The following is a 13,106-nucleotide window of genomic DNA, read 5'->3' as shown; positions in this document are numbered from 1 at the left end:
CCCGAAAAATAAGTATGAGATTGGGATGGGGATCTTAAGCAAGACGCAAAGCTTCTTTGGTATTTATGCTGGTATAACACAAGTGCAACATAACCAGTTGAAAACACAACAGCTGGGAATGCATCAAGACAGTTCTGGCATAAATAGCTTAATCATTGTCCTCAATCATAATAGAAAGGATTAGAGGTTTTTTTGTTGGTACATAATTTATTTTTTGTTGGCCCTCAAAGTTGATTGATTGCTCTTGTATAGGGTATATGGATTGTGTCGGATTGACCTCTTGTTGTGTTATATTAGATAAGTAAGGCTCCCACTTTTCTTATCTGGTATGTTATGTGGGCTTGACTTTTAGTGGAAAACTTACATGGCCTGATGGTCGAAAGTACACGGGCCGGTTCAAGAATAACTTGCAGCATGGTGAAGGTGAATACATTGTTCCTGGAAGTGGAGGTGACACAGTATTTCGGGGCACCTGGAAGAATGGAAAGCTTCATGGGCTCGGGAGTGCCAGGTTTGTCTGTTTCTTGTTTTTTGGTGTGCCTTGAGTGCTTCCGCTGTATTGCTCTGTTATAAAAGACCTTCATCTCACCTTTCATCTTCCATCACTTGAATGGAAACCACAGGGACTACATTGTACAAATTTTTGGATTGAATTGGAAATTAAGCTTAAAGCTATTCTGATACAAGTATCAAGATAATATGCTGTAATTGTTCTTTGTAGACATGTTTAGTAGCCAGAAACAATTGTTTTTGGTAATTCTTTAAATAATATATAGATATATGATTCATTAGCTCAAATAACTACAGTGGGAGCCAACAGTCACAGGAGCTAAGGGAAACAGAAGAATCAGCGTGCCTAATGTTTTACATGGGGGAATTGTATTATACATTCATGCATAATCATAGTAAAGAAGGAAAAAGGGAAGAAAGTGGGAGAATGTACCACTGTGAACCATTGCCTTTTTTTTTTTTTTCAGGTACCCCAATGGTAACCTCTATGAGGGATTCTTCAAAGATGGTTTGAGAGATGGTCATGGCATCCTCAAGGAAGGCAGGTTTCTGTCTTCTTCGAGCATATACATTGGCCAGTGGCTGCAGAACAAGCGCCATGGTTATGGAGTACTTGACAATGAAAAGGAAGGTATGTATGTGTTCCTTTAAATGGTCATTATGTGATTAGGATTTTTTTAATGAGCGCAGCGTGTAGACCACTTAGTTGTAATCATGGCCAAAGGTTGCATGTTATCACATTGAGAGGATGAAAATCCAAACAGAAACTTTTGCTTACTCTCTGGCTGTGCTGCCAACATTGTAATTTACCATTTGTGGTATTGGCTTTGGTGCCATCACATCGGGGTATTAGCACTCAAACCATTAATTGCATGAAATTCCAAGGAGCTATGAATGCTGTTCCAGATTTTTTTATTTAAAAAAATAAAAATAAAGCAGCTGGAAGTTTGGAGTTGCCGTGCAGTGAAGACAACAAATGTGGCTCCTTTGCACCACAAAGGCACTGAATACAGTAGTACAGTGTAGACCGCTTATAACGTAAGTCGCCGGAGTCGCAAATATCTGCACTATAAGCGGTACCGCACTATAACCAAAACAACGATTTTCAAGCCCTGTACATATGCAAAACATGTAGACCAAGCATGTAGACACCCTTTGTACTATCGCGCGCACATCGCAATTACGTTTTCTCCAGTGAGCTGGCGAAAATATAATCGCGATGTAGCCGGTGCTCTTCAAGCTCGACAGCTTTGCACCGAGTCAAAACGAAACAACTGTTTGCCACAACCACTGTGGAAAAAACTGTGACCGCTATCGACGCGATTATGAACGGCGACTTTGTGGTGCTGAAGGCACGTGCCCGACGCACGCACCGAGTCATCCAGGTCGCTGCAACTGGCCATCGAAACCGCGGTCGCTATCTATGCGATCATTGATGGCGACTACGCAGTTTTTTAGGCAGGCGGCCGACGTGCGTACCGAGTAAAAACGAAACTACTGTTCGCCGCAAGCGCTGCGGAGAAAACCGCGGCCGCTATCGACACGATCGTGGATGACGACTACGCAGTTACGAAAGCCCGCGGCCCACGTGGTGTTGTGCGCGGCGGTAAACGCAAGAATACAGGCTTTAAAAACACAAATAGGCTCGAAGCATTCCGGCGTTGCTGTTATTCACGTACGATTTCAACTGATGGCTGTGGCGATGCGGACTCCGCTGCTTCGTTTCGGCTGGACGCTAGCGCTGTTCTTGCTCTTTTAGTCGCACATTTGTGGCGCTCCGAGCTCCGAAAGTAGTCCGAATTAACCGATGTGCAGCCAATTAAGTCCAAATTAATGACAGTTTGATTGCATTGAATAATGCATACGCCAGCCAGCAGCACGCACCTTGTTGAGAAGCGTGCTCGCTTCCGCCCTTGTCAGCCAGATTTTCCCGTGGAAGCCGCATTATAACCGGTATTTCGTCTCGCGCGACTGCACTGTAAGCGGCATGCATATACATGGAGTTCTATGGGAGGGTAAATGGGAGTTGGAAAAAGCCGCGTTGTAGCCAGCTCTGCACTATAAACGGTTACGTTATAAGTGGTCTATACTGTATTCTCTTATAGAACCCATCCTTTTCCTCAGCTGTCTACAAATGGTAATTTGAGATTTTTCCATTGATTAGTCCTTTCGAAGTAGCTTATGGTTGCTTGAGAAATACTCACCTTCTTCTTATTTTCTTGGAAAATAAAAAGGTGTAAGAGCTGCTGTGCTGCTCTTACACCTGTCATCTTTATGTTGGGAGAGTGCAGTCTATTAACCACCTTTGGGCAGTCCTGTGTCGACTCCCCCCCCCCCCCCCCCTTCTTGCCCTACCGCTACCATATACACGGGAAAATATAATTTCCAGTTGGATGTTAGGTAGCTAGTGCCTGACACATGCGCATGCTTGTGTGCACTGCCTTTTGTTTGTTTTTTGTGGCATCTGTTGTAAGCTTTATCATAAATTGCATAAACTGTGTCTGCATGTGAGGGTGTTGCTTTTTAGCGGCCTCGAAGGAATTTGTATGCGCTTTTCGTGGCACGGAACACCATGTGTGGATGGCAAAATTTTCTGTGCATACGTTTTACAGAAAAAACTTAGATTAGTTTAATAAATCTAAAAAAAAATTCATTCTCGGGTTTGGCATGCCAAACCACGATCTAATTATGAGGCATGCAGTAGTGGATTAAAGGCAAACATTTGGCAGATATCTGCCTGGTTGGAGACAATTTAATTAAAGGGAACTTTGACCACCTGGTGTTCTTCAACATACACCTAAATCTGCGTACATGTGCACTTTTGCATTTCGCTTCCATCAAAATACGGCTGCCACAGCTTAGATCAAACTCACGACCTCGAGGTGAGCAGCACATTGCTATAGTCATTAGGCTACTGCAGCGGGTCAGTGAAGTTGAAGATGATTTTAGTGCCAAGAAGGAAAACATTCTGCCTCTAATGTCCTTGCATGAGCGCACTTAAAAAAGAAAGTGATGATGAAAGACCCTATGTAAAATGGTTTCTATGGTTATCACCAACATGATGCTGGCTGGAGGCTGTACCCCTGTACGAAATCTTCATAAATTAAAGTTTTCTGAAATAGATCACCACGCACTTGTTCACACTAGTGCTCTTTCTCTGTCTCATTCAAAACATGAACAATAGTTCCTGACTGGAACAACTGCAAAATGGCTGCATGACTGCAAAGGGTTAATATATGTAGGGGGATGTAAGAAAAGTTCTTGACTGAAGTAGGGATTACGTCAGCATATTCCCCATTAGAATGTATGTAACGCTGCTGTCACTTTGTGGTTTATGACATGCAAAGCGGGAATATTTGCACTGCAAATCTCTGTTATGCCATTGCCTGCTGGTTTCGATGCAGGTACAAGCTAAGTTTGGATTCCAGGGTGTCGCAGTTTCTATTTTTGTCTTCAAATTGTGTTTTATGTATGGATGTGCAAATATTCAAAATTTCAATAAAAAATTTAATGCTTTTAATTATCAAAAAATTAAATTCTGGAATTTGATATTTGGTTTGTTTAATGAATATTCAGTTATGGCTATATTAATGATGTTATTATACTTATTAGAGCATGTCATGGATGTGACGGCCGTCTACTGACTGCTTCAGCTGTGCACTGTTAAACCAAACTTGTTAGATGCACTTCACTTTTCCTGAAATCTCCATTATGTGTGGAATATTATTACCTGCTGCTGGAGAAATTGTTCCTGAACATGGGGAGTGGTAATTGAACAAGAATCTGCTGCAGTGTTTGTCAAGGATAACTTGCACTGACCTAACCAAGGCTGCTTCATTTTAAGGATGCCTATTTATTACCATGATTTATGTGAAGTTTTTCTTTTGTTTTGTTGATGGAGCTCAACTTGTTTGTGCTATTAAGTTGATGATTTGATGTGTGGTGTTGTGGTTACAATGTAAGCTGTCATTTTCAGTATTGCATTAGTGTGCAATCACTCTCTTGTTTTGCAGTGCTGTTTATTTATAATAACTTTGACGGTACAGTCAATATAATCATATATTTGGTCTAAGCTTATACACTTTAAGCTTATGCACTTTTATTGTGTGGTGTGTAGTAGACAAAGCCTATCACTATAGTTGGTAACAGAAGTGTGAAAAAGTGTTACGCATGTGTGAGGTGTTCTTTTGAGTGAATTTGCAAGCAGCATTATTTACATTGAAGAACGCACATAGGATTTCAACTTCTTTCTTCCTGCACCTTTATTTTCCTCTATTTTTTAATAGAGCACTAAACAAAAAAAAATATTCACTATGACGTTTGTATCTTCTTTTTTTTTTCCTAACTATCTTAATATTTAATTCAATCGGAAAATTTTGGGTGTATGTTCACAGATAGTTATTTATAGCCTTAGGGTGCTATGACATTAAGGGTAGAAAGTGTCTCTGTGATGTAAGGCTCTTACATGTGTGTGTGTGTCTGCCTCCCCAAAGGCCTGCAGAGACTAGGTATTCATTGTGGTGAGTGTGAGTGAGCAAGGAAGGATGCTATTGTGAACATAGAGCAGCTGTGTGCGAAATGTTTGGATTAAGTAAGAGCCACCAGTTAAACGCATAATTTTTGACCAAGTGTGTGGAAGCAGTGGTTGCAATTGAAACCACTGCTTTGGAAAAGGTCTTTATCATTCTGCTATACTGAGATGACTTTATGCAGGCGAGAAATACATGGGTATGTGGCAGGATGATTGTCGCCATGGCAACGGAATCATGGTTACCCTCGATGACATCTATTATGAGGGCAACTTTGTGAACAACAATCTCAGTGTAAGTAACCTCTGCTTATAATGTGTATGGGGATGGGACTCACGCAAGCACGCATGCGTGCTTGTGTGAAAACTGCATCCAGGATGAATTTTACAATCCCTGGTGCAGTTTTTTACTAATAGATTCATTTATATCTGGCAAGGTGTGCGTTTGATGGCATAGGGATGAGGTGTGCCATGTGTCTCGCATGCTTTTGGATGTGCTGTTCTTTCCACATAGGCCCCTTAGGCTTTTGTTCCTTTGTCTAGGACCATGTGCCTTAGTCATCTAAACGTGCTACTTGGAAGCTGGGGTTCTGCAGTTCAAACCTGGCTCCTGCAACAGTAATCTTTACACCAGCCTTTTGTAGTGGACAGAATTCTCATTTATTCTTTTGAGTTCACTCCGCAGGCTAGACTCATCCAGTGGTATGAATAACCACTATTGCATTTAAAACTGCATATATGTGTACAATTTACACGTACTAGTAGAGAGGGGGAAAGAGTGAAATTTTTATGTCAAGAATGTCACACTTCTAACTGGATATTTTACATTAATTTGTCATTTTTATTGTGATATTTACATACGTTAGTAATTGTTTAACTTATTAGTTTTCTACAAAACTTCTCTTGACTGACATTTACAGAATACTCTGAATCACATTTTAGCAGATATATCAAAAATAATTATGTAGTTCAACTTCTCTGGTTATAATTCTGTGTACATAACTATCCAAATTATGCTGAATAAACCACCCACTTCTGTCCATGAAGTGTAACTACTACAAGGCCACAGTGCGAGCTGAAATCCTCGCAAGATTTACAGCATATTACAAGTTTGCTAATCTCAAAGGATGTTAAAAGCACCTCCTTGTGATCATAAATGCAGCTGCTGTAAGGTGATGCAAACAATGCTTGATATGTCTTTTTGTTGCAAAATTTTTAGTTCACATCTGTCATGGCATTGGACAATGAAGTCTACTATAATAAATCAATCAATTGTTCTTGTTTCTTACATATACAGGGTGTCCCAGCTAAAGCTATCCAATGTTTTAAAAATGACAGAGTTTGCTAGGAGGCTCAAACCAACTCAGTGGTGTTGACGATCGCGTGTCCTAGTCCATGGTATTTTTTTGTTTTGTTTTGCAAAGTCAATTAATTAGTATAAACTGATTGCCTAACTTTTTAAATATTGGCTTAACCAAGAAAGTGCCAATACAAAAGTTGTAGATCCTATTTAAAGATGGCCGACTGAAGTGTTTGCAACTAAGTACCATTGATGGAGCTTCATGTAATTGCCTTTAAAGAAAGCCCGCAAAATACAAAAACAAGCGCGGCATAGCACCATTATTTCAGCGCTCCCAGACGACCAATCAAGAAACTAAATCCGCATATCTGTGCAACAGTTCCAGGATGGGCTTGGTGTTTCCGGTGGCTGCCAGCAACTCTCGCTAGTAAGGTAGGATCGCGAATGAATAGAAGAACATGACAGTTGCATTTTCCTCCTGATTAAAGAGTTCTGCCCTCAGCATTTACTCAAGCCCAAACTTCTTTATTTATTTATTTTGTTTTATTTATTTATATTTTTTTTCTTGCCTTGCGTGTTCGGGCTTCATTCCACAAGTGGAGCGAATTATATGTTTATGCCACGTCACCTCGATGCGCGACACACCTTCATCATCGCCACTCGCTCTGTGCGCCCAATTGCGACGGCACGCGAGTGAGTCTCGAAAAAAGCATGCAAACAATGTCCTTTACTGGTCGGTCATTTGGGGGCGCTGAAATAGTGGCGCTATCACGCACTTGTTTTTGTATTTTGCACGTTTTCTTTAAAGGCAATTACAAGAAGCTCCATCAATGGTACTTAGTTGCAAACACTTCAGTCGGTCATATTTAAATGTGATCTACAACTTTCGTATTGGCACTTCCTTGGTTAAGCCAATATTTAAAAAGTTAGACAATTAGTTTATACCAATTAATGGACTTTGCAAAACTAAAAAAATACTGCAGACTAGGACACGCGATCCTCAACACCACTGAGTTGGTTTGAGCCTCCTAGCACACTCCGTCGTTTTTAAAACATTGGCTACATTTAGCTGGGACACTCTGTATATAATGTCTTACCCAGAACCCTTTAAATGGTTATAGCAGGACTCCGTTTGCTAACATACAGCTCTTTCAAGACCTCCAATGCAAATACAATAAATACAGAGGTTACAGTAACTTTTGTTGAGTGCAGAATAGATTAATAAACATGTGCAAAAGGTTTTCTTTTTCTCCCGCTAACATGGGAGTTATCTTTGCAAGTAGGTGATAGCGAACAAGTTTCTATACAAATTAAATTATGTGGATGAGGGGATGGTAGGCTATAAAGGTTAGGCTTTTATTTACAGCTCACAGAAGTTCAGACCTTTTACTGTTTACTTGTTTCTGAGCATTCCTTTGTCCACAAAGAATGAAGTTCACCCAGTGGAGCCTTTACAAGATGCAGAGCTGATGGCTGGCACAGTGATGCATTCACCATGCCAACCGTATACCTCAACTTTTGTTTACATCTGCACATGAATACCTGATGAAATTATGTGAGCACAAATAACAAAAAGGTCTATTTAAGACGAATGCAAAATTGATTGGGAAATACTTTTTTTACTTGTGTATTCCAAGAAAGCAAAGAAAATGAAATGATGAAGTGATATGGAAGAGTTCATTGCACACTGTGTCTTCATGTTTTAAATGCTTTACAATGCTGTTAATTTTGTTAATTTAAGGGCCTTTTTTGGCGAGACCTTACTGTACGGTATCATGCATCACTTTTATTATTTGCAGGGTTACGGCACTATGATGTTTCAGGACAACACTGTCTTCAAAGGAGAACTTGGTGCTGGTGGCTCATTAAATGGCAGAGTAGGTTCCTTTATGATATTTTGTGAGCTTACAAAAAGTGTTGTAGTTTCCAAGACTGCATCATGTGTTTTGTTTCCTATTTCACTTTGTTCAGGGTGTCCTGAGTTTGTCAAATGGGGACACTATCCAAGGCAGCTTTTGTGGCGTGTGGAGTGAAGGCATCAAGATATCAGGCATATATCAAAAGGCAGTTGCTGATGAGCAAAGCACTTCTGATGTTGATTCGCTCATTCATCGGGACAAGTGAGCATTTTGGCCATGCTTTGGATCGCATGAATGTTGGGCTGCCTTTTTTTATTTTATTATTTTTTTGTATGAGTGTGATTGTATATGTGTACTACCATCATCTTTATATCAGTCTCATTTCTTTTACCTCAGCACAGTAAGTAGCTGAATTGACCTTGGAGTAACTATGCATGCTATTGTAAGTGCTAAAAATGCTAATAAGGACAGATGCTTGTGTGTCACTTCTAGGACCACGATGCACACAATCAGAAACTTGACATTAGTAAAGTGAAGTTAATATGTCTGGAAGGGATACCAAGGATAATCTATAAATCAGTTTATACTGATCAAATCTTCTTTCAAAACTCTACTTTCATTAATTTCACCGAAGGAGGTTGATTATAAGAAGAGAAAATGAAGGTCAAAGTTCTATATTTTTAATTTTGTGCCAAAACACCAGCACTGGTTTGTTGGTGTGATGTAACATATTTCAATGTATATTTTTTATATGTGGGCCATTGCTGCTCAGTAAAAGCACTTGAAATTTGCAAAATTTTCTGTCTTTAGCTCCTTTAGAATTCAATGTAGTCCATCTTTACTGATAAAACGTTAACTAGGCTCGATCAGATGCCGTCAAAATCCATGACAATATGGCCAGCTGGTGCGGGAACTTCATGGTGGCATCGCCGACCATCTTTCATTATTGCGCCTTTGCTGACTTACCAAGCCTCCTCTCATGGCATGAGTGAATTTTTGGAATTGTAGTAGGATAGCTTACTAATACAGCTGAAATAATTTTTCCCTTTAGTGTTCCTTTAATGCAGTGCTTATTGAGTTCTTACTGCAGTTTAATTGCAGCTGCCTGTGTGAGGCAACAAAAGTATCAAATTCTGCCTCAAACCTCAGGAGTGTACTGCTTTATTGTTGTTTGCATTAGCAGCATAGGCTGTGTGGACAAAAAAAAATGAAAGACAAAGCATTTTTTTCTTTTCTTTTAATTAGCAGTGGATCTCCATCAATGAGTGTACCAGCGTCCGACAAATGGAGGGACATCTTTGACCATTGCCGAGACATGCTTGGAATTCAGGGGGTCTCCGACACTCAAGACAATAAACACGCATGGGACGCGATTGCTATTGCCATCAGCAACAGAAAAAGGCAGGGCCACATGAAAAAGCAGTATGAGAACATTTATTTAACGTCTGTCTGTGGTTGCGTAACTTTTTCTCTTTTTTGTTTGTATGTTTTTGAACTCGTAGCATGCTTTTGTGCTGCAAAACTGTGTGCAGCCTTTCACTCAATTTTGTACTCGTATGCTAATAACAGAGTATGTGAACCGGCCCGAGATGTGACAAGGTGTGAAAACAAAAAGTGGGAAATCTATTTCCTTTATTTCTGGTACATCAATCATGGATGAACTTGCGTGGTAACTCTGCAGCTTTGACATTGTGCTGCTGAACTCGAGGTCACAGGTGCGCTCCCTTCTGTGGCAGCAGCTGCACTCCGATGGAGGTGGAGTGCAAGAACACCTGTGTACTATGCATTGGGTGCACTATAACCCTTTAAGGATGAGACGTATAAATACCTGAAAAAAAAAAACATATTTCTTATCTAAATGTGGAAAAAACATGGAAAATAAGCATAATCAACTAAAAAGAAGACTTTGCTGAAACTTTTTTAGCAGTAGGGGGGAAACACCAGTCAAAAAACTTGACAGTGGTCTTCACCCCTAGGCACCTGTGGCTTCGTTTGGAATGTGTACAGGCAGCTCTCAGCTTATGTGACCTATAAGTGTACATTTCATTTGCTTTACATCACATGTGTGATACCACTGCCGCCGGAGATCTTACATCGGTCTGTCCCCCCGACTGTGCTTTCAAAAGAAAGAGAGTGGCATGCCAAACTTTATCGTCCTGTGTTCCTGCTTTAAACCAACAAATGATACATGCTACCTGTCACTCGGTGTTGGTCGAAGACATTTAGGCAGAAATTTCATACTCATTACCAAAACTTGGCAAGAAAAAAAATTATTGTATGTTGCCTGTAGACAACAATTGTTCATTAAGGGTTAGAGAATCCTCGGTGGTTAAAGGGACACTAAAAGCAAATACTGAGTCAATGTAAACTGTTTAAGTGCCATTCCAGAAACCTCACAATGCTTGTTTCACGCCATGAAAAGACTTGGTTTACAAGAAAATTGCATCTAAAGGGTCCGAATACCTTTATCGTAATTAAATTCCCCCGCCACCCAACTGGGGAGTGGTAATGTAGCACATGCCATCACCGCCCTTTGCTGCCGTCGGTGAGTAGAACGACGCACGACAGATGGCGGTACGGTTTTGTGCACAAAACGCAAATGCATGTCCATGGAGAAACCAAGCCAAAACAGAGCGGTGGATTCGCCGCTGCAGCTGCTTTTGGTCAAGTGGCATGGACTGTTCGGGCATCTTCCAACATTACATGGAAGTGGAATTCTGTGCTACTTGCAGTTTGTGTGAGTTTCGCGCAAAACCAGCATAGCGCTATGCGATAACGAAACTAAGGAAACGTGAAAGCGTGATCGGCGCAGAGTCGTGCGAAAATGAAACTTTCAACTGCGTGCATCGTTGTCAAAGGTAATGTCAAGTAGTTCTTTTTTCTAAAAATGAAATAGAACTATACAAGTAGTGTTTTCTTTTGTGCTATAATGCTATAGAATTATGTTTTTATAACGAATGGTTGAGTACTAGTGACAGAATTTAAATGAGTGCCTTCGTCATTGATCAAGTACTTTAATGTCTCGGAGGAGTGTCTAATAGTGTCCTGCATTTATGTCAATTTCTCGATTACTAAGGCTCGCAATAATATTGATGCCTTAGAGATTCTCCAGCACTAATCTATCACTTTATCTTGACTTAATACTTGCCTTTAGTGTTCCTTTAAAGAACCTAACTGAACCTAACCCAACTAAAATTACAGAGCTATGATGAGCAGTTATTTCATAGCACTGGTGTCTTCCCTTAGTATGGTTTTACAAGGATAACAAGTTCTGAGTGCAGCAGCCAACTGATTTTTCAGGCACAGTTAGGGGACTGTAAAAATGTTTGAATAATCACACAGGTAAAAAAAAAGGCAATAAATTTAAATGTAAGGCATAAGTTCATTGCCTTTTATGGTGCCAGGAACACAGAAAGCATATTAATAGACTTTTGCTTGATCTTCGGTGCAGTAGCATCTACTTGAAATTTTTTTGATAGTCGTGGTGTGCTTCATCTTCACCAGATTCACATTCTGGTGCCAGTCATACACCATCAAAATGAAGTTCAAATCCCACATGCAACATTGGCAGCTTACTGCCAGCAGTTTACACTGTGTCATACATATTGTCTGCGATGTCATAAGAAGCCAACAAGCAATTATATTATGATATGACTAAAAAGCATCGGGCCCCTCGGCTTCCTTTTTTCTCGTTCATATATATATACCAGCTGTTTCAGCGAACACTTTCAAAAAAATTTTTTTAAATTGCCTTTGGCATGCCAAGATAGCAAGATAGCACAATATAGAACCCGAAGAGGCGGCCATTATAAATGTATACAGACACCCTTTATATAGATAGAGATATATACAGGGTGTTTCAGCAAACACTTTCAAAAATTTTTGTTTAATTGCCTGTGGCAGATAGCATGATTCTAGTCCATGAGCTGGTCTATTTGAAGAATCAGACATTACTTCCACGAAAAATTGAAATGTATTATCGACTAATTAACAAGAATGTACTATTTAAATTTTTAACTAATTACCTTATGGCACATATTGCAATTTACAAATTCTAGCCGTAGAGTTCGCAAGGCGGATCCACTTCGAATTCTCAAGATGACGCCAGTTTCGGGATAATTCCCGAACTTTGCGGAAAAATGCATTGGCATTCTAGTTACTTTTGTGCTTCATTCCATAAAATGACGTTTTGTTAAGAAAGTAACTGGAACTCCAATGAATTTCTCCACAAAGTTCGGGAATTAATATCTCGAAAGTGGTGTCATCCTGAGAATTCGTTCCAAGTGGATCCGATCGCCTTGCGAACTCCACGGCTAGAATTTGTAAATTGCAATATGGGCCATAAGGTTATCAGTTAATAACTGCATTAGTGAATTTTCATTACTTAGTACACCATGCATTTCAATTTCTTGTGAGGTAATGTCTGCCTCTTCGAGTAGAACAGCTCATGGACTAGAATTGTGCTACAGGCAATTTAAAAAATTTTTTGAAAATGTTTGCTGAAACACCCTGTATATAGATGTCCCAACTATCATGCACCAAGATTTAAAAATGAGCAAATACCACATAGCTGGACAAAACCAAGGTAATGTTGTTTGCCGTCGCTTGGAGATACTCAGATTATTTTTTGCATTCTGCTTTATTACATAATTAGTCTTAATCAACTTCTCAAACATTATAATTAGATGAAAAGTGACAATGAGAAAATTGTAGAGCAGCATAAAAAACTCCCGATACAGCTTCTATTGCTCAATACATGTTACATAAAAGTGTTTTTCCGAGCTAGAAAGAAGCCCGCTAATACACGCAAAACTGCCGCACTTTACCTGTATTCATGGGCTTCTTTCACTCTCGGAAAAACACATTTATGTGGTACTTGATGAGCAACAGAAAGCTGTTTCAGGAGTTT

At 39.9% G+C, this 13,106-nt stretch overlaps 1 protein-coding gene across 7 annotated transcripts in view; it reads left to right on the top strand.

Annotated features, from left to right (window-relative positions):
- Positions 1–13,106, top strand: part of LOC119463320 (alsin) — a 119,911-nt gene that overhangs the window by 77,880 nt on the left and 28,925 nt on the right. For 4 of the 7 annotated variants that reach the window (XM_049668138.1, XM_037724132.2, XM_037724126.2 and 1 more), the window contains 6 exons: positions 353–511; positions 978–1,141; positions 5,224–5,333; positions 8,138–8,215; positions 8,310–8,458; positions 9,443–9,619. In XM_049668138.1, coding sequence (XP_049524095.1) covers positions 353–511; positions 978–1,141; positions 5,224–5,333; positions 8,138–8,215; positions 8,310–8,458; positions 9,443–9,619 — 837 coding nt within the window. The remainder of the gene's footprint in view (positions 1–352; positions 512–977; positions 1,142–5,223; positions 5,334–8,137; positions 8,216–8,309; positions 8,459–9,442; positions 9,620–13,106) is intronic. The other 3 variants (XM_049668133.1, XM_049668122.1, XM_049668127.1) reach the window with 2 other exon arrangements.

Source organism: Dermacentor silvarum, chromosome 1, assembly GCF_013339745.2.
Source record: "Dermacentor silvarum isolate Dsil-2018 chromosome 1, BIME_Dsil_1.4, whole genome shotgun sequence".
NCBI lineage: Eukaryota > Metazoa > Arthropoda > Arachnida > Ixodida > Ixodidae > Dermacentor > Dermacentor silvarum.
The sequence above is the reverse complement of the archived record's forward strand: the minus strand, read 5'-3'. Positions and strand labels throughout refer to the sequence as shown.